Below are 23,377 nucleotides of genomic sequence, written 5' to 3' on the forward strand. Positions count from 1 at the left end.
CTCTGAGTTTCCCACTGCAATTACATTCTGATGTTTCTCTTGAGCATCTCTTAATGTTGAGGGTTCCTAAAGGAGGTGTGCCCCCCTTTTGGCCAGAATATCAATCCTCTGCTTGGATTTAATAGAAGGTTGTTCTCTGGGAAACTTCAGGAAGACTCCACAGGGTTGGTGTAGTTCCATCTGTGACTCCTCTTCCACTTCCTTTTATCTTCTTGGGGTCAAAAGAGTCTCCTCTGGTGAAGCATTGAACCACTCCTTTTGTAATAAACTTGCTGTTTCCACTTTGCATTCTACAAAACCCTTCTGTTGCTTTGAAGGACTGAGCTTGAACAAAGTAATTTATCCACCTAGTGAGTGCCAAACTCAATTTAGCCTGACGAGGACAAAAGCACTGGAGGGACAGGAGGGTTTGATCTTGTATTCTGTTATCTGAGGCCTGAAAAATTACATAGAAAGATTTTAAGCAGATGCAGGAATTGCTGTATAGCCTTCTGTGCTAACCAGCAGGGTATTTCAGACCAAATAATGCTTTTTATTCCTTTCCAGGGAATCAGTAGCCTCTTCAGCTCCTTAAAAGTGGTGCGCCTTCTGCGGCTGGGTCGGGTGGCCAGGAAGCTGGACCATTACCTGGAATATGGTGCTGCTGTGCTGGTGCTCTTGGTGTGTGTGTTTGGGCTGGTGGCCCACTGGCTGGCCTGCATCTGGTACAGCATTGGGGACTACGAGGTGATCGATGAACTGACCAACACCATCAAAACAGACAGCTGGCTCTACCAGCTGGCCCTGAGCATCGGGACCCCATATCGCTACAACACCACAGGCTCGGGCCAGTGGGAAGGAGGGCCCAGCAAGGACTCCTTGTACATATCCTCCCTCTACTTTACCATGACAAGCCTTACAACCATAGGATTTGGGAACATAGCACCGACCACTGATGGGGAGAAGATTTTTTCCGTGGCCATGATGATGGTTGGCTGTAAGTAAAATCTGATTTTCTTGTGTTTAAGGGTTCTGTGGCCGGCACCATGCTTGTATAGTGAGCTTGCTTTAAGCTTTCTTGTCATCCTAAAAAAACCTGTGTTACCTGTAAACAATCATGAAATGAACTTGGAATTCTTGAAAACGGGTATTGAAATTATGTAGTTGCTGTACCTTTTAAATTGCTTGCAAGGCTGAGTGCATAAGTGTGCCCAATGGCAAATTTATACTTGGGGCCTCATCTCTGCACTCTAAAGATGGCTCTTATCATGTTTGTAAGGTCTTTGCTAGAATTTGGTTAAAAGTTACAAGGTGTATTTGAATTCAGGTAGTCTGAGTTTTGCTTATAAACTTACACAAGCCTGGAATTGTTTGATGTGGGTTTATCCAATTCTTGAAACATTTAGTGATTCCATAAATTGATTGTTTGCTTTATGGCACTGCTTTGAGATATAAATCCTGATTTTATCTTCTGAATATGGTGGCCTTTGTCACCAGCAAAACTAGAAGTGAAGGAAATGATGAGACAATATATTGCACCTTTTTTCCTGCTCCATGTTGTTTCACACTCTTTCAGCTCTGCTGAAAGAGTCCAAAATCAGAAGTGGTAAGGCACAACTCTCATTTCATGTGCTGCCAAGGTTACATCACTGAAGGGCTCTACAGATAACCAGAAATCTTCAAAATATAGTAGACGCAACTTAAAATGTTAGTACCATTTGAAGAATTATTTTCTGTTAAATCAGTAACTCGTGGTATTTCTCTGGTGCTTTCTGTTTTCTGAGCACCATGCAAACACTAAGCAATTATGTAACAAGAGAGCAAACAAAACCTTTTGATAATAAGGTCTGCATAATCTCTCTGATAATTATCTCAGCTAACACTTAGAGCTCATCTCTGAGAAATACTGAACTATAAAAAGGAAGTTTTCTTGCCACAGTCCTTCTAGATCTTTAGAACATTGAAGACAACTGTTTGGAGATTTTAAAATGCTTTTTAAAAAGAGAGGTTGCAATTTTAGGACTCTTGCAGTGGGGTACAATGAAATTTCTGCTGACCACCATCTTTACATGATGGGTTGATGTGTTGCAAAACATTTCCAAGTCCATAAAAAGCAAATCCCCAAGCCAGAGCACTGGTGAGCTATTGCAGATAGATCATCAAAAGCCCATAGGAGCTGATATGCTGTTTGTTGACATTGATTTGTGGTATTTACAGAACCTGGGGACTTGGAGAATAAAGTGGGTATAGAACATTTTTATACATTGTAATATTTGCTTCCCTTGTTTTATTTTTGTTTTTTGATTGGTTGGTTGTTTTTTTCTTGTTTTGTTTTTGTTTTTTGGGTTTTTTGTGGGGATTTCTGTTGTCCTGTTGAGGGGGATTTGGCAGAAAAAGCTAAGTGGTAAATGACTTAGGATGTGATGAGAGCCATAAAAACATGATGAATGCCACTATTACTATTTATGATGATAACAACAACAACAAAATACATGCATGGCCTCAGCAGGTGAAAAGGAAGGGGAGATTATAACCTGCTTTGTGTCTCTTCTATGTGGGTTGCTTCCTTTTTTTTTCATCTCTAAACTCATATGAAAGACATTGAATACAAAGGATCAAAGTTGACGCTGACAACAGCCTGTGTATGTTGCACTGGCTACTAATTTCCATAAGTGTTACCTACAAAATTACTAAATGTTCACATCAAATTTATAAGTGGCAGCTGTGAACTTAGCAAATGGGAAACTGTGTGTAGGATTATAGGCTTTTAGACAAAGTCAAAAGTGGAATCTAAAATTTAAGAAGTGTGGCAGAAGGACTACTGAGTTTCTTATTGCATCAAAATAATAACACCAAAATAAGTGTGCCTTCTCTCGAGAGTGGGATGAAGAGCACTGTGGTGGGCAGGAGGGCTACAGACAGGAGAAACCTTTTTGGTTTATTTACAAGTAAAAGTGCTCAATTATCATCAAATAGTGAATCTTCTGCAACAACATCAGTGCAGATTTAAAGATTCCTAATCCATGCACCTCACTGTGATGAGTGCTTCTGACTGAAATCCAAACCTTGATCGACCTTTTTCCACTGGTTAGAAAACAAACCAGCTTTGGATCAGGCACTGGCCATAGACTTAATATTTGCAATATTTGTGCAGAGAGATCAGACCTGCAGGATTGTACAGACATGCTTTTCAGAGCCAGCTGCTGAAAGCATGGCACTCTGAGCTCCAAAATGAAACAGGGAGGCACAGCAAATAGTTGATGGAAAATGCAATTTCCCAGGCATTCAGAGTGTCCACTGAGCTCGGGAGAAGGATTTGGCCTCATGAAAAGGTGTAACTAAGAACTGAGTTATTTTCAAACCAAGATTATTTAGTTTCTCTTTTGAAACAGTGTTTTGAGATAAACATTCAGTAAAATTCAATTACGGTTCAGTCAATAAATATGTCTGGTCCACAAACACGCTCCTGTTATAAGCAGAGAGAGGCTGTGAAATACCTTTGGTAGTTCTCCTGAAGAAGTTTGCTAATACCAATAGCTGATATTGGCAGTGGGGTTTTTTTCCTAACAGACTATGCCAAATAAATGTTTTAAACTTAGCACTGGAATCAGAGATAGTAATTCATCACAATCCCAGCTGCCTACTCATGCAAACTGCAGATGGGAAAGGAAATCTTGCCAGCCTTGTCAGCGAGCTGCAGCTTGTTCTGAAAGCCCCAAGTTTCCTATTCATGCTGGCAAAGTTATCAGGACCTGGGAGGAGTATTTGGAGAGATGTGCAAATCCTTCTGGGTGGGCAGGATTGCAGGATGGTGTTCTTGTTAAAAATAGGCGGATTCAGATTCTGTAGGTGCTGATGAAGCACTGCTTGGTGCGGGGCAGGGGCGGGGGAAGCCCTGATGGATGGGGAGCTTTTCAGTTGGATTGGCAGCTTGTCACTTGCTTGATCACTGAGGACAGATCGAGTGGGATATTTAAGCTGAAATACATCACCTGTCTTGCAGGAAAGAGAGCTTTGAATAACTTAACTTCATCTTGTGGGGCATGCTTCAGATTTCTTTTTGCCTCACTTGTTTTATCTTGGTGTCCAGTGCTGTGCAGCAGTATTTTTTTTGCGTTGCTTCTTGACACTTGAAAAGCTAAAAATAGCCAACAAAGCCTCCTATGACAAGGGAGGAGGATTTTTACAAGGGTTGTTGTTTAAATACCTATTGTGCATTTGCTGCCTAAAGTTGCTGAATGTGCATTGAAAATCTGATTTTTGTAGCGCCTTTTGTGTTGATCTAGGTCATTTCATCCCCTCTCTTTGCAGAGCAGGACAAATAGGTAGGTCTGTCCGATCCTTCAAGTGCACCAGGAATCGTTTATCATTCAGGAAGGACCTTTGTTGTAAACCCCCTGTTATCTTCTGTCAGCTCAGAGCCTCCAAACAAAATCTCAGCCTGTGCTGCTGCCTGTTGCTCTACTTCTGTCCACAAGCAGCTCTAAGGCTCCTGCAGCACAGCCATAGGTGCAGAGGGAAAACTGACTGGGTTTGTGTCTTTCACAAAAAAAAAACCCAAAAAACCGCCACCACCAAAAAAAAAAAAAAAAAAAAACAAAAAAACCAACCCCAAACAAACACAAACAAACAAACAAACAAAAAAACCCAAAAAACAAAAAAAACCCCAAAACAACAAAAGAAATAAAACCAAAAAAACCCACCAAAAAACCCCCGAATCGTATCAAGAAAGAGAACAGGAAGAAACTTTTGGTGCACACACCACTATCACTGTCTTGCAACTCAGCACAGCCAGGCCTTTAGTGAGCAGAAAATAAAAGGGAGAAAGCATTTTGGGGAAGGTGGCAGTGTGGTTGGGTAAAATAGAAAGAAAAGTTCAGGAGAGATGGGGTTTTTTGAAGGAATGAGTGTGACTGTTTAAACAACAAGAGTACAGTCATATGCTTTCTTCCTTCCTGTACTTTCCCTGTGAGAACAGCAGCCAGCTTCCCAAATTCCTTGTTTAGGCAGGGATAGTAAATTTTCTTCCCAGTAGCTGGTACAATGCTGTGTGTTGGATTTAGAATGAGAATAATGTGGACAGAGCACTGAGGTTTCAGCTGTTGCTGGGCAGGAAGTCAAGGACTTTTCAGCTCCTGATTCCCTGCCGGCGAGGAGGCTGGGGGCACAGGGAGCCATGAGGGGACACAGCTGGGACAGTGCCCCAAACTGGCCAAAGGGACATTGCACACCATATGGCATCGTGCTGAACAATAAACCTGGGGGGGCTGGAGGGTGACTGGTCAGCAGGCAGTGAGCAATAGCATTGTGCATCACTCGTTTTTTCTATTATTTTATCATTATTATTATTATTTCCACTTCCTTTTCTGTCCTGTGAAGCTGTGCTTATCTCAGCCCATGAGTTTTTCCCTTTTTTAACTGATTCTTTCCCCTATTCCAGTGGGGGAGAGGGAGTGAGCAGGTGGCTGTGGGAGTTTTAGCTGCCTGCTAGGTTGAAGCACAGCAGCCAGCCTGGGGCTCAGAGGGTCTCTGACACATTTCGTGCTGCTGCTGTAACCTGGAGTGATGGGTTTGGTGCAACAGTGAAATGGCTCTGTGTGGCACAGAGCAGACTGCAGCATCAGTCTGGGCCCATAAATACAGCAATTACAGGAGTTTATTTGTCCAGCTGAGTGGACCTGGCATGTACATCCAGGCAGTTGGAGAAATCCAGGATATTCTACTGGTCACTGAAATGCTCCGATGATCTGTGCAGCAAGGGAAGGGCAGAACGAGATATTGAAGGCGGGAGTGTCAGTGAACATTGAATAATTCACTGTGTCTCAGGCTGTGAAAAACTCAGAAGAATCTCTTAGTTATCCACTGGTCCCCAGAACTGCTGAGCAAAGGGTGCTTTGTTGTTCTTCCTTTAGGGAAATACTTTTATCTATATACATAATTACTTTGGCTCCTATTTACTCCAGTTTTATGGGTAGATGGTTGTGGGAGACATGATATTTTTCAGTCACTGAAAAATGGTGAAAACAGGCCTAGCAATTCACAATGGTTTTGCAAATTAGCAGAAAAATTTGTTGTAGTGATTGTATAAGATACCTTCTCTGGAAAATGGGAGTAATTTCTAGATTCCACTTTCCAAAAATTTCTAGTTTAGTGGCTCAAAATGTTAACTGCTTGTTTTCCTCTTAAAATACACAGGTTCATGATTTTCAGCTTTGAAAATGAGACAGATGTAATTGCTGTCACTTGGACCCCAAGTTATTATTGCTCATGGGAGAGATGATGAAGGAGAGTGTGGGTGGGTTCCTCTTGACATCCCAGAATCACAGAATGCTTTGGGTTGGAAGGGACCTTAAAGATCATCCAGTACCAACCTCCCTGCCATGGGCTGGGGTGTGTTTCACCAGAAGGTGTCTGCTAGACACATAAATATAGATATCATTGCTATCTTAGTTATCTGTGTTAAACACATGCATGTCCTGCCCACTGGCTTCTAATTTTATTAAACAGAGAGAACAGGACTTGCTCTTTTCCTTTTTAACACCGGTCAGATGCTCTCATCTGAGCCACCTCTGGCCCTAAACTCTCCTGTATTTGGCAAACAACACTGAAATGCTGCTGGCTGCTCATGGCACCCCCCTTGCTGCTGCTCAGCTCTTTCCCAGCTGTGACCTGAGGTGCCAGGGGCTGTCAGTCAAGTCTCCGCTGATCTGTCAAACCTAACTCTTGATTTAAGTGGGTTCTCTCATTGTTCGAGCAGCCTTCGTCAGTTCCCTGCCAATATATGGTCGTTAGCCACTTGGATGCCATTTGGATGAATATTGGAAGTTTATCCAGCAAGTTTGTTGAGCAGTGGCTAAGCCCACGCGCTGACACAACAGTGTATCGTTGTAGGGAAGCGCTTGTCTGGCAGCCTCCCAGACAGGCAATCCCAAGAGCCCATAGGATTTCATTTTTTGATCCTGAGGAAAGTGTGTAAGATAGCACCTTCCAGCAAAAATCACTGCCAGCAACGGAAATTAAACTGTATTTTTCCTAGCAACAGATACTAATATGAGAAGGTTTTATGCCTGTAGGAATTCATAGGCTGGAGTGTTTAGGTGTGGTTGAAATCCAGGACAGCCCCTAAGGGTGTCCTACAGGAGTCAATTCTGTGGAAGGGCAGTTTCTTCTCCTGCAGAGGTCTGGGATGTGGGAGAAACATGGCTCTGCATCAAGGAGCTGCAGAAGGGTTTGTTTGACCTCTTCAGCAGTAGAGGACTGGTGCAATTTTTGTGCTCTTAAAGTTTCTTAAAATGGGGGCCAGCGAGTGGATGTCTCTTCCAGCAATACAGCCCTGCTAGCAAGCTCTTAATTGTTTCTTAGAATCACAAAATTATACAATTATTTGGATTGGAAGGGACCTTAAAGATCATCTGGGTGCAAACTCCTGGCATGGGCAGGGCCACCTTCTACCAGGCTGCTCAGGGTCCCTGGCCTTGAACACTTCCAGGAATGGCACATCCACAATTTCACTGCACAGACTGTTCTGCTACAAACAGATGTAATCCTCAAGCAATGAGAAAGGCTATAAGTACTTCAACATCCGAATCAGGAGAGAGTAAAACTGTTCATTCACATTTACCCATTAGTGCAAAAAGAAGAAAGTGGCACAGAAAGTTACAAGAAGTTGCCTTGCAAGGGAAAATTTCGCCTCTTGAGTGCTGTTGAAAAAACATTTTGACACTTTTGGATTGCTGAACCATAGCCCAAGTGCTATTAGCTCTATAAAGAAAGGATATCAGGGTCTTTCTGTGATATCTTTTACTTGTTATTAATCTTACTTCTGTCTCACAGCTGGGGCAGATGAAGTATTTTGAGCCAGGTTATTGGTGTCAGTGCAGCAGTTGAACTTGGCAATCTCAATATTCTCTGAGCAGCTGCATGGAAAAGCCTTAAGAGTATAATCACATCTCAATAGCCTACAGTAAAAAAATCTAATTACTCTTAGGGAGTAAAAGATGTAGCATCATCCACTTTTTAATGGAACTTGAGTGTAAGAATGAGATTGTAAAATTGTCGTTAAAGTTGGAGAAGAGTGGTAATGTCATTGAGCCAAACTATTACTGTGGGGTAAGCTGCCAAGCCCACCACTAAAGTGTGTCCTCAACCACATCTACATGTCTTTTAAATATCTCTAGGGATGGTGACTCTACCACTGCCCTGAGCAACCTGTTCTGGTGCTTGACACCCTTTCCATGAAGAAATTGTTCTTAATATCCAATCTAAACCTCCCCTGGTGCAACTTGAGGCTGTTTCCTCTTGTCCTGTCGCTTGTTTCCTGGGAGAAGATGCTATCACCCTCTGGCTACAGCCTCCTTTCAGGGAGTTGTAGAGTGCAATGAGATCCCTCCCATCTTTCTTTTCTCCAGGCTGAACACCCCCAGCTCCCTCAGCTGCTCCTCATCAGATTTGTGCTCCAGACCCTTCCCCAGCTCTGTTTCCCCTCTCAGGATATGCTCCAGCACCTGGCTGTATCCACCAGGTTGGAGCCATATGTGCCTTGTTTTGCTGTAATTCTGTCAGAGCAGGAGATTTTTAGATACTCAGGTTCTAGTTTATAGCAAAAACATGTGTCTTTATATAAAGAGCTTTAAAACCATTAAACAGCCTCCTTGGGAAGCTTTATAGGATTTTTTTTTTGTCAAGGTTATAGCTAGCATGTGTTTATATAAGGTTTACTTTTATTGTCATTGGCTTGATGTGTTTAAAGGAAATTATGGTATCAAGAGAGATAGGACAATGAGTGGGAGAGGTAGCAATGAAGAAGGAAATGTTATTTTATGCTGTTGAGCTATATTATTTAAAACAACTGAAAATTGTTATTGAATAAATGATACGTAAATGTTGAAAATGAACCTTTATGCTCACACACAATCACCTGAGATGGTCTCAGAGGGATTATCAAGTAGTCCTGGATTCCTCAAAACAACTGTATCTCTCAGGAAACAGTAAGTTTTAATTAGCCCAGCTAGATTAGCAAATATATCTGACTGGCTAAGAACACAACACGGCTCAGTTTTATAGCACATTGTGCTAGAGGGATAAACAAATCTGAGATAAAAGATAACCCCCAGGGTGTCACACTGCTTGGATGGAGGGGGCTCGGGAGCCCCTTTGTGTTTGCCTGTTCTGAAGTTTCAGAGAGCCAAGGGAGTGATCTGAGGTCTGTGTCTGCACAGAGATCCTTGGTTAATTTTGTGTACCCAGGAGATAAAACCTCTCTGTGTTTGGCATTTAAAAGAGAGAGTTACCCAAGTAAGTCAGGCCAGTGAGCAGGTTAAGTCCTGCCTGGTATCAGTGGAGATGTGCTTCTCACTGGGCCCTGCTTTCAGTGGAAAACCAGGTATTTTCTCTTAAATCTCATTAATATTGGCTCAGTTTTGCTTGCAGATAACTGCTGTGTTTTATCAACTCAAATGGATTTTAGGATGGGCAGTTCAGCGAGGAGACAAGTTGTTTTAACAAGTGTCCTGTTGCAGAAAATTTGAGTCATACCACTGAATTAGGCCTTAAAATACTATTTTTTCATGTTCAGCAAGAGATTTCTGTGCTTAAATTTTGTTAGGTTGACTTTCAGAACGAAAAAACCGTGTGACATTGTCACACATCCAGAGACGCTGACAGAGCTGGGGGTTTTGTGTTGTTTCTGTAAAATAGACAAAAAACCCCAGTCTCTGGGAGGATTCATTATCACAGTACTGCCTGTGGTGCTGTAACACATTTGGGGGTACTGGGGAATATCAGGTAATTGGATGAAAGATGACAGATACCAGTTCTTGGTTCCTAGTTGCTTTCTTTCTGTATGTCTGATCTAGCACATTGTCGTGTTCCTCTTGAACATCTGAGCTCTCTGGACTCAGCCTGTGTGTCTCTCATCCTCCTTCATCTTTCCTGTGGCTTTTTCTGCAAGAACTTTGGTAGAATGACAAAAAATAAGCATACTCTGTGTGGGAGTATGACTGTGGGTTCCTCCTTAAAGAGCTTTACTCCTTTCCCTTCCATTTTGAAGGAAGGACAGGAGAGCATCCAAACTGGCATCTCTCTCCTGGGTACCTGCTGTGCATCCCTGCCAGTGCTGAGTCAAATCCAATTGTGTTTCAGTAGGAATATTTTGGTCATGAATGATTAAGACTAATTTTTTTTCCACTGGCTGGCAGCCAGCGTGGATTTGTCAAGATGAGTTTATGGCAAATTAATCTGATTTCTCTCTTTGACAAGATCACTGCCTAGAGAATAAAAGGAATTTAGTAGATACAATATATCTGAACTTTTTAGAAGTCTTCCTGACAGTTTTTTACTTAGTGGCCTTAGAGCAAATGAGTGAAAGATGACCTCAACACAGTCATAACAAAGTTGGTGATTACTGATTGAACAATCTCTCTCAAAATGTAATCAAGGGCTTCGCTGTCAAACTTGGAGGGAATTGCCAGTGAGATTTTTGCCCTGCGAGTGATTCTGCTCAACACTTTCATTAGCAGAGATGAGTGACAGAACAGAGAGAGCACATTGGGAGAGCTCTGGGAAGGGTTGCAAGCAGTTCAGATGACAGCATCAGAATCCGTAATGATCCCAATAAATTGGAAAGGCGTCCCCAAATCAGCAAGGTGAATGTCAAGAGAGGGAAATGCAGTGCACCACGTACAAAGAGGACAAATCAAATGCATAAGCACAGTTGATGGAATAACTGGGTCTGCTGCTGCAAGGCTAAAGAGGATTTTGGAGGATATTGGAGGAGAAAAGGGATAGGTGACTGCAGACTAAAGTAGCAATACAGCAGTGGGGTAAAAAATTTCACTCTGGAAAGTATCAGGAACATTGCTACAAATAAGCTGAAAAGGTATTTATTCTGCTGGGACTAGGACTGGGTAGTCACCTTTTTCCTTTCTTTTTTAGAAAGGAAACAGCACTTTAAGGAAGCTGTAGACCAGCTGGAGGGAGAGGAGATCATAAAAATGTGTTATAAGGCAGGATCTCAAGGGAACAGTTGGAAGAACTGACTTTAGCTTAAGCTGATGGAAGTTTAAGGAGAGCACGGAGATTGACTCCTACCACGGAAAGAGTGTTGTTGAGAGGGAAAAGATATTGATCTTCTGCGTTTCCTGGAGGGCAGTCAGGTCATTTAGGAGGGAACGAAAGACTGATGTTGGAAACAGGGATTTTCAACACCACCAAAGATTTTACAGCTTGGGCAAAACTTGGCAGACCATGGGCAGAGCCAGCACCAGATTTGGTAGACTCCAGTTCATTGGTGAGCATTGCTATAGGTATCCTTGCTCCTCCCTCAGGATTGCACTCCCTTGAGGTCCCTCCCAAACCTACAAATCTCTGATGCTGGAAGGAGAGTAAGACACAGCTACAAATCCCTGCTTTGTCTTAGCAAGGCCAAGCTGGCAAAGCTCACTTTTTCTAGGTGGTTGACCATCCCTAAACATCTAGTGATTAATTTCAGATTAGGAGTTTTGACTCTTTTTTGGCTTAAAAAATTTTTGTAACTGAAATATAGTTCTGAGCTAAAAGTTCTTGCCTCTGGGTTTTCATAACAACTTTTTAATTAATAAAGATCTACACTAAAGAAAGAAAAAAATTATATAAGACATTTTGTTCCCCCCCCCACACTCCTTTTTTTTTTTCTTTTTTCTTGTCTTTCGCTAAAGTTTAGGGTTTTTTAAATGCTGCATCTTTTGGTATAACATGCTGGAAGTGTAGTAGAAGGATGGAAGTAAAATTTTCATTGAAGACTAAGGAAAAAAAAAAGAAATTTGGGAACAATTTTCTTACTTTCAGCCATTTCTTTTTTTCAAGGAGAAACTAAGCAATCAGGTAAAAGGAAGAAGACTAACAGAGAGAAAAAGATATTTTAAAAAAGCTGAAAGATTAGTAAGCTTTTATCTTACTTTGTCTACATTTTTTGTTGCGTAACAACATGAAGGGTTTTCTAATAGAGCAGAATATTTAATTTCTTCCAAAGTGTCTCATGAAAATTAAAACACATCTCAAAGCTCCATTGTGAAGTGTAATCAGATTTGAAATAGGATGAAGTTGATGGAAAAGGGTTTATAAATATCTGCTGCTGATTTCTGCATGGTGATGCGACAATGGAGATGGAGTGGAGGCTGCATTCCTCTGCAGGAAAAGCCCAGCTCTGCACCAATGGCATTGTGTTGGGAGAATTGTGTCAGTTCTTCCTCAGTGGAAGATGGTCAGTTCTGAGGTAAAAGCCCCTTGAATTGGATTTTGCCTGAAGTTGGAACACTATTAGGAGCAGTCATATCCATGGCCCTACAAAATTTGTGGTTTTGCATGTACATTCCAACAGTAATGGTGGCAGCTACTGAAAAATTGTGATTCTTACATGGTATAGGCAAGGTTGAACAACCTGAACTCAGCATTGGTGTCAGCCAGGCAAACACTGTCACCCTGTGAGTGGGTGCTGCATCCCTCAGGTCTCATCTGTGATCAAAGGATGTTAAGTTAATGGCTAGGAGGGCAGAATGACATGTGATTAATTCCTGTCTATTTTTTAAATTCATTTTACCCAGTCCTTCAGTGCTTCCTGAACTGGTAACGTTAAACTTGTGGTGTGTTTTTGAGTCCCACTGACCTCATTGTTGCTTAATGAGAACTTACCTGCATGTGTTTTCTGGCCACAAACCATGATGAAGGGAACATTTCTGACATTTCAGGTTTATTGGTGAATTTTCCAAGTATTGGCAAGAGGGAATTATAGGGCTAAGCCCCATTTTTAGGCTCACGCCTAAAATCCATGTAGGTGTATTGTAAAAAGCTCAGCATCCATTTCATTGAGGTCCATGTATGGAACTTTTTTTTTTGGTTTTTTTACATGATATGTTTGAATGACATGGGATTGGTAAAGAATTGGAACAAACCATCATTCCTGTATATGGTGAAAGGACAAGTTTCATTTTCCTCCTTCTTCCTCCTCCATCAGGAACATTTCAAAGCACAAAATCTGATACCTGTTTCCACTCCCTTATTTTTGAATAGAAGATGGAGCATAAAGAACGTTGCTACTGAGATTCATTAATGCAACCATTTTCTGCTGAAATTGATAACCCACCTTACCTAAAGGAAATGTAACTTTCTAGTTAATCAAATACAATCTTGAAAGGGGGGGGAAAAAAAGGCAATTCCATAATGTAAGGAAGAAGTTCAGATTAAAGCTGCTGGCATCAATGCCAAAATAGGAAACTATTTAGTGGCTGTGAGTCTGAAATAATTACGTGTGGGTGAAGATTGGTCATGCAAGAAGGATCTTGTAATCAAATCTTCTTGTCTTGGAAGAAGGAGGAGAGAAGGGGAAGACAAGTGTGTGAGATCCCTACAAAACCTGTCACAGCCCTTGGAGGTTCTGGGCCAGTCCTGCCTTGCCCTGTGCACGAGGTGATTTTGGCAGAGCCCTGTCCAGTGAGGAGCCAGGCTGAGTGTGTGTGATTCCATGGCAGTGATGCTGTGCTGAGCCCCATCACTTGCACTTTCTGCCTCCTCTGGGAAGTCAAGGGGTGGCACTGGCTGTTAAATGGGATGTAAAATGACAGATTTGGAGAAATTTATCCGAAATGTTACTCTGTGTCAAAATAATAAATCTTCATTGGCTGAACTTCCTTTATATTTTTCAGGGGTTGCAACAGATGCTCCTTATTTGTGTGTGTGTTGATGAGCTTTGGAGCAGGGTTACAGTTTTACTTTGTAGGTCCCACAGGCTGCTTTGGATGTTTTTGAAGAAAGTATTTTTTTCCCAAGCTTTTGAGTGGGGCCCAGCACTGCAGCTCTTTTTTTATGTTCCACCAACTGCTAAGGGAGCAAAGCAAATGAAAGCACAAGCTTAGAACAAGTTTCTGTTTACCCTGCTAAAAATCCAAACAAGCCCAGGAATAGCAGAAAGTATTAATGAATTAAATCCTGAGTGCTTTGCTAAACAGAGGGTTTAATGATAAATGTTGGGGCCCTCCCACTTCTTCCTGTCTTAGGAACAGCTGAGATTTAAACTCCCCGCATTACAGACAAAATAGCAAGAAAACTATTAATATGCTTTAAACATGGGTGTGCTCTTGGTTAAATGCTTCTTATAAGCATTTAAACAAATGTTTCTAAATGTTTGCAATATTCCATGGGTGATCAAAGGCTTTGAAAGGAGTTTAATGGAAGCTGCAGCAGTACTGAACACCCACACGGACACCCAGAACAGGAGGGACAGGAAGCCGAGCTGAGCAGATTTGATCCAGCCTAATTAGTCAGCTTGTTGTTGTTTTTACAGTCTATTATTGATACACAAACATGCTGTTGAAGAGTTAGTAATCTACAACACTGCAGTTCATTAGAGTTTTTAGTGGTGCTCTAATAGCCACGCTCCATCTGGATGATAATAAGAAATAATGGGCCATAGAGAAGTTATGCATCCTCACCTTCTAATCCATTTTCAGCCAGCTGAGAAGACAACAAAGAGGATGTTTGCTGAAATATTATAAATTCAAAGGGAAGAGAGTCCTCTGTTCTTTATCTCTGCAAAAGGCATTTATCCCTTTATTCCTTTGTGTGCTGCTCTACTGTTTCTAACCAAATTTCTGCTGTGGATAAAGGCAGATCATCGTGTCAAACTGACACAGACATCTCTGCAGTGGCATGATATCTTTAATGGTTTTTGTGTTACTACAATAAGAATGTCAGAATTAATCAGACTTTCTCATAAGTTTGTTGTGTGTCAGGTTATAATTGCAGCAGCAAGGCATGCTCAGGTGTAATGGCAACACATGGAGGCTGTTTACTGATGTGTACATGAAAAGGAGAAGGACTCAGCTGTGGCTGCTTTTAATTGGCAACATTTAATGTAGAAACAAGAGCTTCTGGGTTGAGGTGTCTAAAGGTTGAGACTTTCATCTAGGAAAGTGAAACTTTTTGGTTTCATTTCCAGATCTCACATTTTGTAGAATTGTGAGCTTTAGTGTTTGATAAATATTGTGGTGCTTTATTACTCTCCAAACCCACGCCTGATTTGTTGGTTTAAATGTTAAATGGTTGGGGGTAGGAACTCCACATGTTTTTGTAAAGTGCCTACCAAACCATATACGAGTTACAGGGAACAAAGAAAAACAAATTACAGTATTCCAGGAATCAAAAGAAAAAAAAAATAAAAAAAAAAGTCTGACTGCACTGAATTAATCTGAATTTCTGTAGCTGACTCCACATAACTGGTTCAGGTTTTGGGTTAAGTTCAAAGAGTGCAGGAGACATTTAATCTTTGCCAATCTACAGCTTAAAAGCTGAGGTGAAGGCAGAGGTAAATGTAGGGTACTGTGCATTGCTCTGGCTGGCCTAATTGTCTGCAGTCAGGATATTCCATGATAGCCAAGAGCTCACACAGGCCTGGGCTGTAGCATTTGTGGGAATAAATCAGATGAGCCTTGCAGTTCATCCTAATTTAAAAAATAATAAAATACATACATTGTTTTGCTTCAGTGGATGGAGCCTAACAAGTAGGGCTGGAGGCAATTCTTTCTACCAGGAGCAGTGTGTTCCATGGTAAATAGTTCCAGGATTATTATAGCCAGGGTACATGGGAACTGTACAGATTTGTGCTGAAATTAGTCCCTGTCTCATGCTTCTCAGACAAATGTGATGAACATATGTAGGCATCAAGGCAATGGTCTGATACATCCTGATCTTTTAAATTGACAGAGTAATGTGTTTAAGGCAGAGCCAATATTATTTAGTTGAATGGCAAGAAATACCTGGCTGACATTGCAAAGCCCAACAAGTATCTGCTATAAATATGCCAAAGTCCCCTATCAGACACTGGAAATAGGAGTTGTATAGGATAATATGCAAATATTGAAAACACCAACACAGCTTTGGGGAGTTTTATGTCCCGTTCATTGTCAGAGAGATCTTGGCTTTAACATCACGTCCCTGTTTTCTGTAAGCCTTTCCCATTGCAATCAACATAGAACATTTCATTAGGATCTGCTCCTTGCTCTCCTTTTGCTCTCCAAAACAACACAGAAATATTAGTCAATAAAAGGAAATGTGAGGTAATAGCAAGGTTAAGATAAGCCATCATGCTACCACTCAGAAGCCCCTGACCTCTGAGCATGAGGTCTTGGAGTGCTAAGCCTCAAGAGTAAATTAATATTAGACACTTCTTTTTTGTTTCATAAAGAACAGGAACCCACAGTCACACTGGTTTCAGTTTTCATATTGCTTTGCAATTTCTGCATTAGATTTTCTGTCTGAAACATTTTGGATTAAGTTTAAAAAAACCCACAATAAATCCAGTTCTTCTGTAGATGAACAAATGTTGGTTTGGAATGCTTTTCATATTAGAAGGATATTTCCAACGTTTTTATGTGCATTTTATCCTACTGTGATCAATAATTGCATTGAATTTGAGGTGTGTGCCAATAGCTGCTGTTACTCTTAGACATACTTCAAAAAATTAATGAAAAAGTCTGTATTTTTCATGTAAAGCTACAACAGATGAAAACCAGCCAAAATAATTTTCCCTCAAATTTCCTGGGAACATTCACCTTGACGCAAGAAAATATCAGGCCAAAACAAATTATTCTGACGAAAGGAAGGAAGTTTAGAGTGGGAGGTGAAACTATCTCAGCTGGGGAATGCAGTGTTCAGTCTGCAGATGATAGTTTAACTTTCTTACTTTTTAATTTAAAAAAATCCCCAATCCTGACTATACTTTCGTGAGACATAGTATTGCCTTACTTCCATTTCCTGCCCCAAGTGAAATTTGGCAATCAGCTTTATATTTGCAATATCCTCTTTCTATGGTTTTATAGTTGCTTCATATTCAAGACACCTAAATAAAAATATCAAGAAAATTAATATCCTACTCAGAAGATTTGGTTGAGAGTTTCACAAAATGAGGAAAAATTTAATTTTAAGACAAATCCATTTCTTAGGTTTTGATTCTGTTAGTTCATTTTCGAACCCAATACTAAACAATGGACTTTACTCAATTCCATTTAAGCAGTCTGGGTGTCTCAGGGATCAGATTGAGATGTTTTGTCAATTATTCTGTTGTTACCCTCAGAGACTCTATCCTCATGTGCTGTTTTTCTTGAAGTGGTTTCTGTGAAGATGGTAATTAATTTTTTTCCTAATCTTTCTCCCCAAATGGCTGTCGTGACACAACTATGCATGCAGCTATGGAGTTCTGTTTGGCTATTGGGATCAGGCCACCTGTTGTCCCAAGGCAAAATCCTCATGCCCATGTTACCCCTGTTGTTTTGACAATAAGGGGAGACCTGCAGGATGTGTGGGCTCAGCTGTGCAACAGGATAATAATTTCAGGTCACTTTTTGTGACAAGGTTGAGCATGGAGTGTGTTATCTTGGAGGCTGATTTACAGTGCATCCTTTCAATGCAACAAGGAAATCCTCAATCCTTCTCTTCTCTTCTCTTCTCTTCTCTTCTCTTCTCTTCTCTTCTCTTCTCTTCTCTTCTCTTCTCTCCTCTCCTCTCCTCTCCTCTCCTCTCCTCTTCCTCTTCCTCTTCCTCTTCCTCTTCCTCTTCCTCTTCCTCCTCTCTCTCTTCTCACCAAGCTGGCTTTACTCAGGGTGTATTTGTGATGCTGACATGTAAAAGTGAGTATCTCTCAACTCAGAGTTACTTTTTTTTAATGGCTGATCTGTTTCTATAAGCCTGTGTTGTGCATCACAGTAGAATATGGAATTGCAAGAAAAATACTTTTTTTGTTTCAATGCGAAATAATCCATGTGATCCCATCCTGCAGTGGAAATAGCATGGAGCATGGGAAATAATTGCTGCTAATTAAACCTTCCTGATTTAAAACCATTTCTGTAATCTAATTAGGCTAAGTATGTAGCTCAGTATTGTATGGATTAGTTAATGAAAATATTTTTGAACATGAATCATGAAGAAATTAGAAAAGGTTAAAATTAATTATAGTCAGGAATTTTTCTTCCTCTTTTCCAACCCTATCTATGTAAATGAACTGGGATGTGAGGTCTCCTCCCTGTGTTTCTTTGTGCTGGCAGAGGAGAGAGCTTCTGCTGTTGTCTGAAACATTTATCACAGCAACAGCCATAAGTATTTTCTTTCCTTTGGGAGGTGAGTGCTCTGTGTTCTTTATGCAGGATAAATAAGCTTTTTCACAGAATTATGTTGTCAAAGTCTTTAAGTACAGAATATTGGAGACATTTTAAACATCTATTAAAAAGGCACTTTGGGCCCATTTCGTAGCAGTCATTCTGTTTGCTTTGGCTTTAATCTTGCCCATTTTTCACTGGAAAATCTGATGCACACTTTTCCCACACAAAGGACAGACTCCCACCTTTTTGTAGTCAGCACCTATGGAGCTGTCTGTTAATCAAGCACTTAGTAGAGAGTGCAGAAAACTTATTTCAGAAGTGAAGGATCCCCACTTCTAAGGAAATACAAGTCCCAAATAGCTGTGCTAAATTCTCCAAGGGGGAGGATTCAGTTTGCCTCCTCCTTCCAGTGGCTGCATTGGCAGAGCTCGTTTCTTTGTGTTTTATGTGGATCCCTGAGATTTCACCTCAGCAAAGGATGAGAAGAACTACAGGCAGAGATGGTCCAAGGGAAAAATGGCAGAAGTGTGGTTTTCCTCATCCAGATTCATGGAAGAAAAAGGGCCCAGACTTTGGAGTGTCAGTAGTGACCTGGGTTCATGTTAAAACCTGGGTGAAACTGGAATGGTTGTTCTGTGCAAGGGGCTTGTTTGCAGTGGAAATGCCTTCATGGAAAGGACAGTGCATTATTTTATTTATAATAAAGTGCATTTCAATTCTAAAATTTCCATTAGTAAAACAATCAACATTGCCAGATTGAAATGTTCTGAGCTTTAGTCTGTCAGTTCTTTTATTGGCCGGAAAAAAGAAATGCAGCGGGGGAAGAAGGAAAAGAGAGGGACAGCATCTTCTGCTTGGAGCATGCAGGGAGAGATTTCAAGGCACTTTCTCCTCCTCCTCCTCAAGAAGTTTATTCCTTTACCTCATGATCCTTATTCCATCAGAAATTCTGTTCCTCAACCTCATGGTTTTAATCCCTTTGCTAATTCTACTCCAGGGCTCCAGGTTGAGTGGAGTTTTGTGTAAGCACATCTTTGCATCTGGTACAGTGCCTTCTTACCTTGTTTCTGATTAAAGGCTGACATGGTGGGAAGAGAATTTGAAAATGCTTTTATGCCCATACCCAAAAACATTCCAAGGGACAACCAGTGATTTCTGACCCCAGAAGTTATCGTGAGACATTTAGGGCATGAAGTTTTGACAGGCAGTGGCAAGTCACCTTACCAGGGGTATCATTGGCTTAGATGAACATTAAACTACTCCTGTGATGAGTCTTGTAAATGTGATTATCATATTGTTGCAGCAGTGTCCAGGATTTGAGTTAGGAAGATTTGCAATGAAGAGTTGGATGTTGAGGCTCAGAGAGTACCAGGAAGGTTTGGGTTTGAGTGTACTGTGCCTGTATTTGAACCCAGCCAGGAATAAGGATTTACTGGCCAGCACTGAGCAGAGGCTGAGGATGGAGAGATGAAAGCCTGTGCATCCTAAAATTTCTCTCCTTTTGAGCTTTTCAGCTTCCCAGGATGCATCAATTTTTAAAATGAGACTTCAATCTACAATATTTTAGCCCCTTTAATGAAGGTTTGGGTTTTTTCCTTTACTTTTCCCTTTTTGCCAGTTATGTAAAACCATCTGCTGTTTACATTTTGTTGCTTTGAGTGCTCAATCCCTTTATTTTATTTCCTTCTGTCATTCACTCTGTGGAAATAATCCTGGTATTTGGAAGTTTGATTTGGAAGTTGCTCTGTGTTTGTCTGTGGTTAGTCCAGTGGCTGGCAAGCACAGTAAGGCTCGGAGGTCCTGTGACACCCTTGATACTCAGAGTTGATACTCAGGGTTGATTTCCCAAGGGCAGAGTGGTGCAGGAGGCTGGAATGGCACTGGCTCCCAGCATCCACACGAGCAGCTCGGCAGGGATGTGCTGCTGTGCAGCTGTGGCCTCGAGCTGGTTTTCAGGATAGCCTTGAGCTCAGCATTGCAGTAATTTGTTTTCTGGGCCCTGTGAAGCTCTGGTTTGTGTTCCACCTTCTGTAGAAGATTTAAGGGAGGGAAAGGTTAATCTGAGTAAATTTGGGGTTTGATACTCAACTACTGCTAAGCAATTATTCCTACTGACAGCAGGAAGGCATTTTTCAAATGCTGGTTTATTTTTTACTCTCACTTTCCTGGAAAACCCACAGATTACTGCTTTACAACTTTTCCAGTTGCTTATCCCAGCTTTTGATCAGCTCTAGAGGTACATATTAAAACTGCTGACAAGATGTTCATCAAGAGTATCAAACAAAAAAAAAGAGGAAATGGATTGTCAAATTTGTTCCTGAACATCCTCTCCTTCCTTTTTATCCTGATGATTCTGTTTCTTAGTCTTGCCTGACTTGGGGTAAAATTCATCAGTGCAAATTATCATCCCAATTATTATTTAAATAACACTGTTTTTAATTAAAGAGAAGATTTTGTCTGCTATTCTTCCACCTCTCCTTTTTTTGTTTCCATCCTCTTTTAAAAAATTAAATGCCAGCTCTGTATCCACTCCACAGCCTCAGCAATTTAAACATTAAACACCTGACAGTACATTGACTCTCAAAGATGATACATTGGAAGAGCTGTAATGCAAAAAAATCCCTTGGAAAAACACCCTAGACCCAGGGATGTCAGTGCACCCTACATTTTAGTGTTGGTCTTAGTTGTGTTTCATTTGTTAAACGCAGAAGCAGTGGTGGTGTGAAAAACAAGAGACCTGATGTTAGCCTGGCTCTTTAACCATGTCCCTGTTCACTGGCTAAAGCTGAGGGATCATTTAACCTCTTCCCTAAAATGGTGTGATAGTGAAAGACTGTATCCCTATTTTATAGGAATATTGCAGTGAAAAGAAGCTTTGATATTATGACAAAACCACAAATGTTGCATAACCTGATGTTAAAGTAGCTTAGATAAATTCTTAAATATGAAGAAGAGTTGGAGTGGACTGTGTTTGTAGTCTGATGGAAGCCATAGCTTAGTTATGCTGGAGATCTTTTAATTGCAGTTTTCCAGGGTGGTTCCCAGCCCAGGGTTTTCGTTATGCTTTATCTTGTGGTAGATGCTCTATAGGCATTTCAGTCACTGAGGCTGCTATATTTAATGCCTGTATTACTGCTACCACAGAAGGTGTTAATATCCATAATGATATTTCCCCTGAAAAAGCCAGCAGCATTTATTCTTGCTCTTTGTCTTTAAGGTGATTGTCAAGATTTTTCTCTGTTTGGAGAAGGAAATTATGACATTCAAGCCACCTCAGAGTAGTAATTCCATTAGAGTACTTTTCAATTCCTTAGCTATGGCCTTGGCTTCTTTAATTAGCAGAGAAATTTAATAGAGATATATTAGTGAAAGGAAACTAGCTTTGCAGTGTTATCTGAAGACAAAAATTAATACCCACTTTCAAGGGTGACTGAATGTGGACAGCTGAACTGGATCCACAGGATCTTCTCCAAGCATATGTTTTGAAGGACGAACACCAGAGGTTACAAAAATGCCCCCATCATGACAAATCTTCAAAGCACTGGCTGAAGCTACAAACCTTATAAATTCTGTCCAGGAAAAGGTGCCTCTTCCCTGCTTCCTGTAGAGTACACAGTCTCAAGCTACATCAGGGAAGGTATAGGTTGGATATTAGGAAAAATTTTTTCACCAAAAGAATAATAAAGTACTGGAATGATCTACCCAGGGAGGTGGTGGAATCACCATCGCTGGATGTGTTTTAAAAAAGGCTGGACATGGCACTTGGTGCTATAGTCTAGATTCTGAGTTGAGGTGTTAGGGCATAGGTCGGACTCGATGATCTTAGAGGTCTCTTCCAACCTCATTATTCTGTGGTTCTGTGGTTCTGTGGAGCATGGGGCAGAACACTGTGGAAATGGCCAGATGAGTTTGCTGAGGTTTAGTGGATTTCTTGTTGAACACAGTGAGTATTTAAATGTTGGCAATCCCATGAATAGAAGGTTATAAGGCAGGGTGGCTACCAGGATCCTCTGCCCATCTGGGACCCAGCCCCACAAAGGCAGCTGGAGTCAGAAGCTGCTCTTTGACAGGAGCCAGGGGTGATTCCCATGGCAGAGTCCCTGCCCTCCCCTGGGTCCTGAGCAGGAGCTGGTCATCTCTTTCCCTAGGAGAATCTTCCTGAGGAGCCATCCATGGGCTGAGGGATTTCAGTCCCTCATCATTCACCCTCCAGAGGTTCCAGGTCACCTTTCTAGCTTATCCCTCTTCCTGCCCTGGGTTCCTGCCTGTTTCTTCCCCAGGTGTTCTCTCCCAGGTGAACTCACTCATCTAGGACCTGGCCGCTCTTCTGAACCCTTTCCCACATCCTCTGAGTTTTCAGCAGCCTCCACTGATTGCAGCTCCTTCTGCCTGGTCCCTCCCATATCTTTGCTGAGTCTCTCAGTCTCTGCAGAAAAGCAGCATTCAAGGTGACTTGGGAATATTTAGATTAAAAAGAGAAGCAGCTGATGATTCTGAGTAATTCCAGGGCTAGTCCTTATTGCAACACATTGATGCAGGCATCAGAATTTTCTTAAAGTTTGTTTTTTTTTGCTTCTGTTCTTGCTCTGGATCTGTTCCACACTGTCCAAAGACCCTAACAATGATTCAGTTTTCACTTTGCAAGGCACTCATCCAAGTGAAATTCTGCATCCTGAATGTTTGTGCTGAAATGCCCTGGCATGGCAGCAAAGCTGCATGTACAGACCAGCTTTGCCTGCAGTACCCTGCCCCTGGTTATTTTTTTTTTTTTTTTAAATTAAATTCTGTGACTAAGAGCATTTAATACAATTACATAATTGCATTAGAAGAAAAAGTAAAATTTTTTAAATGGAGTGCTTCTTCCAAAATTGGTATTTTAAAAGACGTGAAAAAAAACCTGCTTCTTGGAAAAAAATCAGATTATCAAGATTGTATTTTTTGTGCAAATGCATCCTACTTTTGAAGGCTTTATTTTTCAACTTTTGCAAAAACAGTTGAGTGCATTAACAAGCAATTGAAAAACATCTGAGAACACTGTAGCCATTTTATACTCCTTACAAAGAAGGGAGAAAATGAAGATAATGTTTTGCCTTTTTAAAAAAGGTATACTTTTTGCATAAGTAATAGGCTTTTATTTGTCAAATGCCTTTCACTGCATGTTTACTGCTGTTTGTGGGAAAAGCAGCAGCTATAGTACGTTTCTTGAGAAGAAAAGCTGAAAACAGGCAGCTTAAAATAACCACGGTCAGGTGGTTGTTGGGGATGCGGGCAGAGAG

General features: G+C 41.1%; 1 protein-coding gene across 1 annotated transcript in view; it reads left to right on the forward strand.

The window, feature by feature from the left end:
- Positions 1–23,377, forward strand: part of KCNH5 (potassium voltage-gated channel subfamily H member 5) — a 148,759-nt gene that overhangs the window by 58,338 nt on the left and 67,044 nt on the right. The window contains exon 7 of the mRNA XM_041398230.1: positions 547–976. Coding sequence (XP_041254164.1) covers positions 547–976 — 430 coding nt within the window. The remainder of the gene's footprint in view (positions 1–546; positions 977–23,377) is intronic.

The sequence above is a fragment of the Onychostruthus taczanowskii genome, unplaced genomic scaffold (assembly GCF_017590055.1).
Source record: "Onychostruthus taczanowskii isolate IOZ18803 unplaced genomic scaffold, ASM1759005v1 scaffold1, whole genome shotgun sequence".
Taxonomy (NCBI): domain Eukaryota; kingdom Metazoa; phylum Chordata; class Aves; order Passeriformes; family Passeridae; genus Onychostruthus; species Onychostruthus taczanowskii.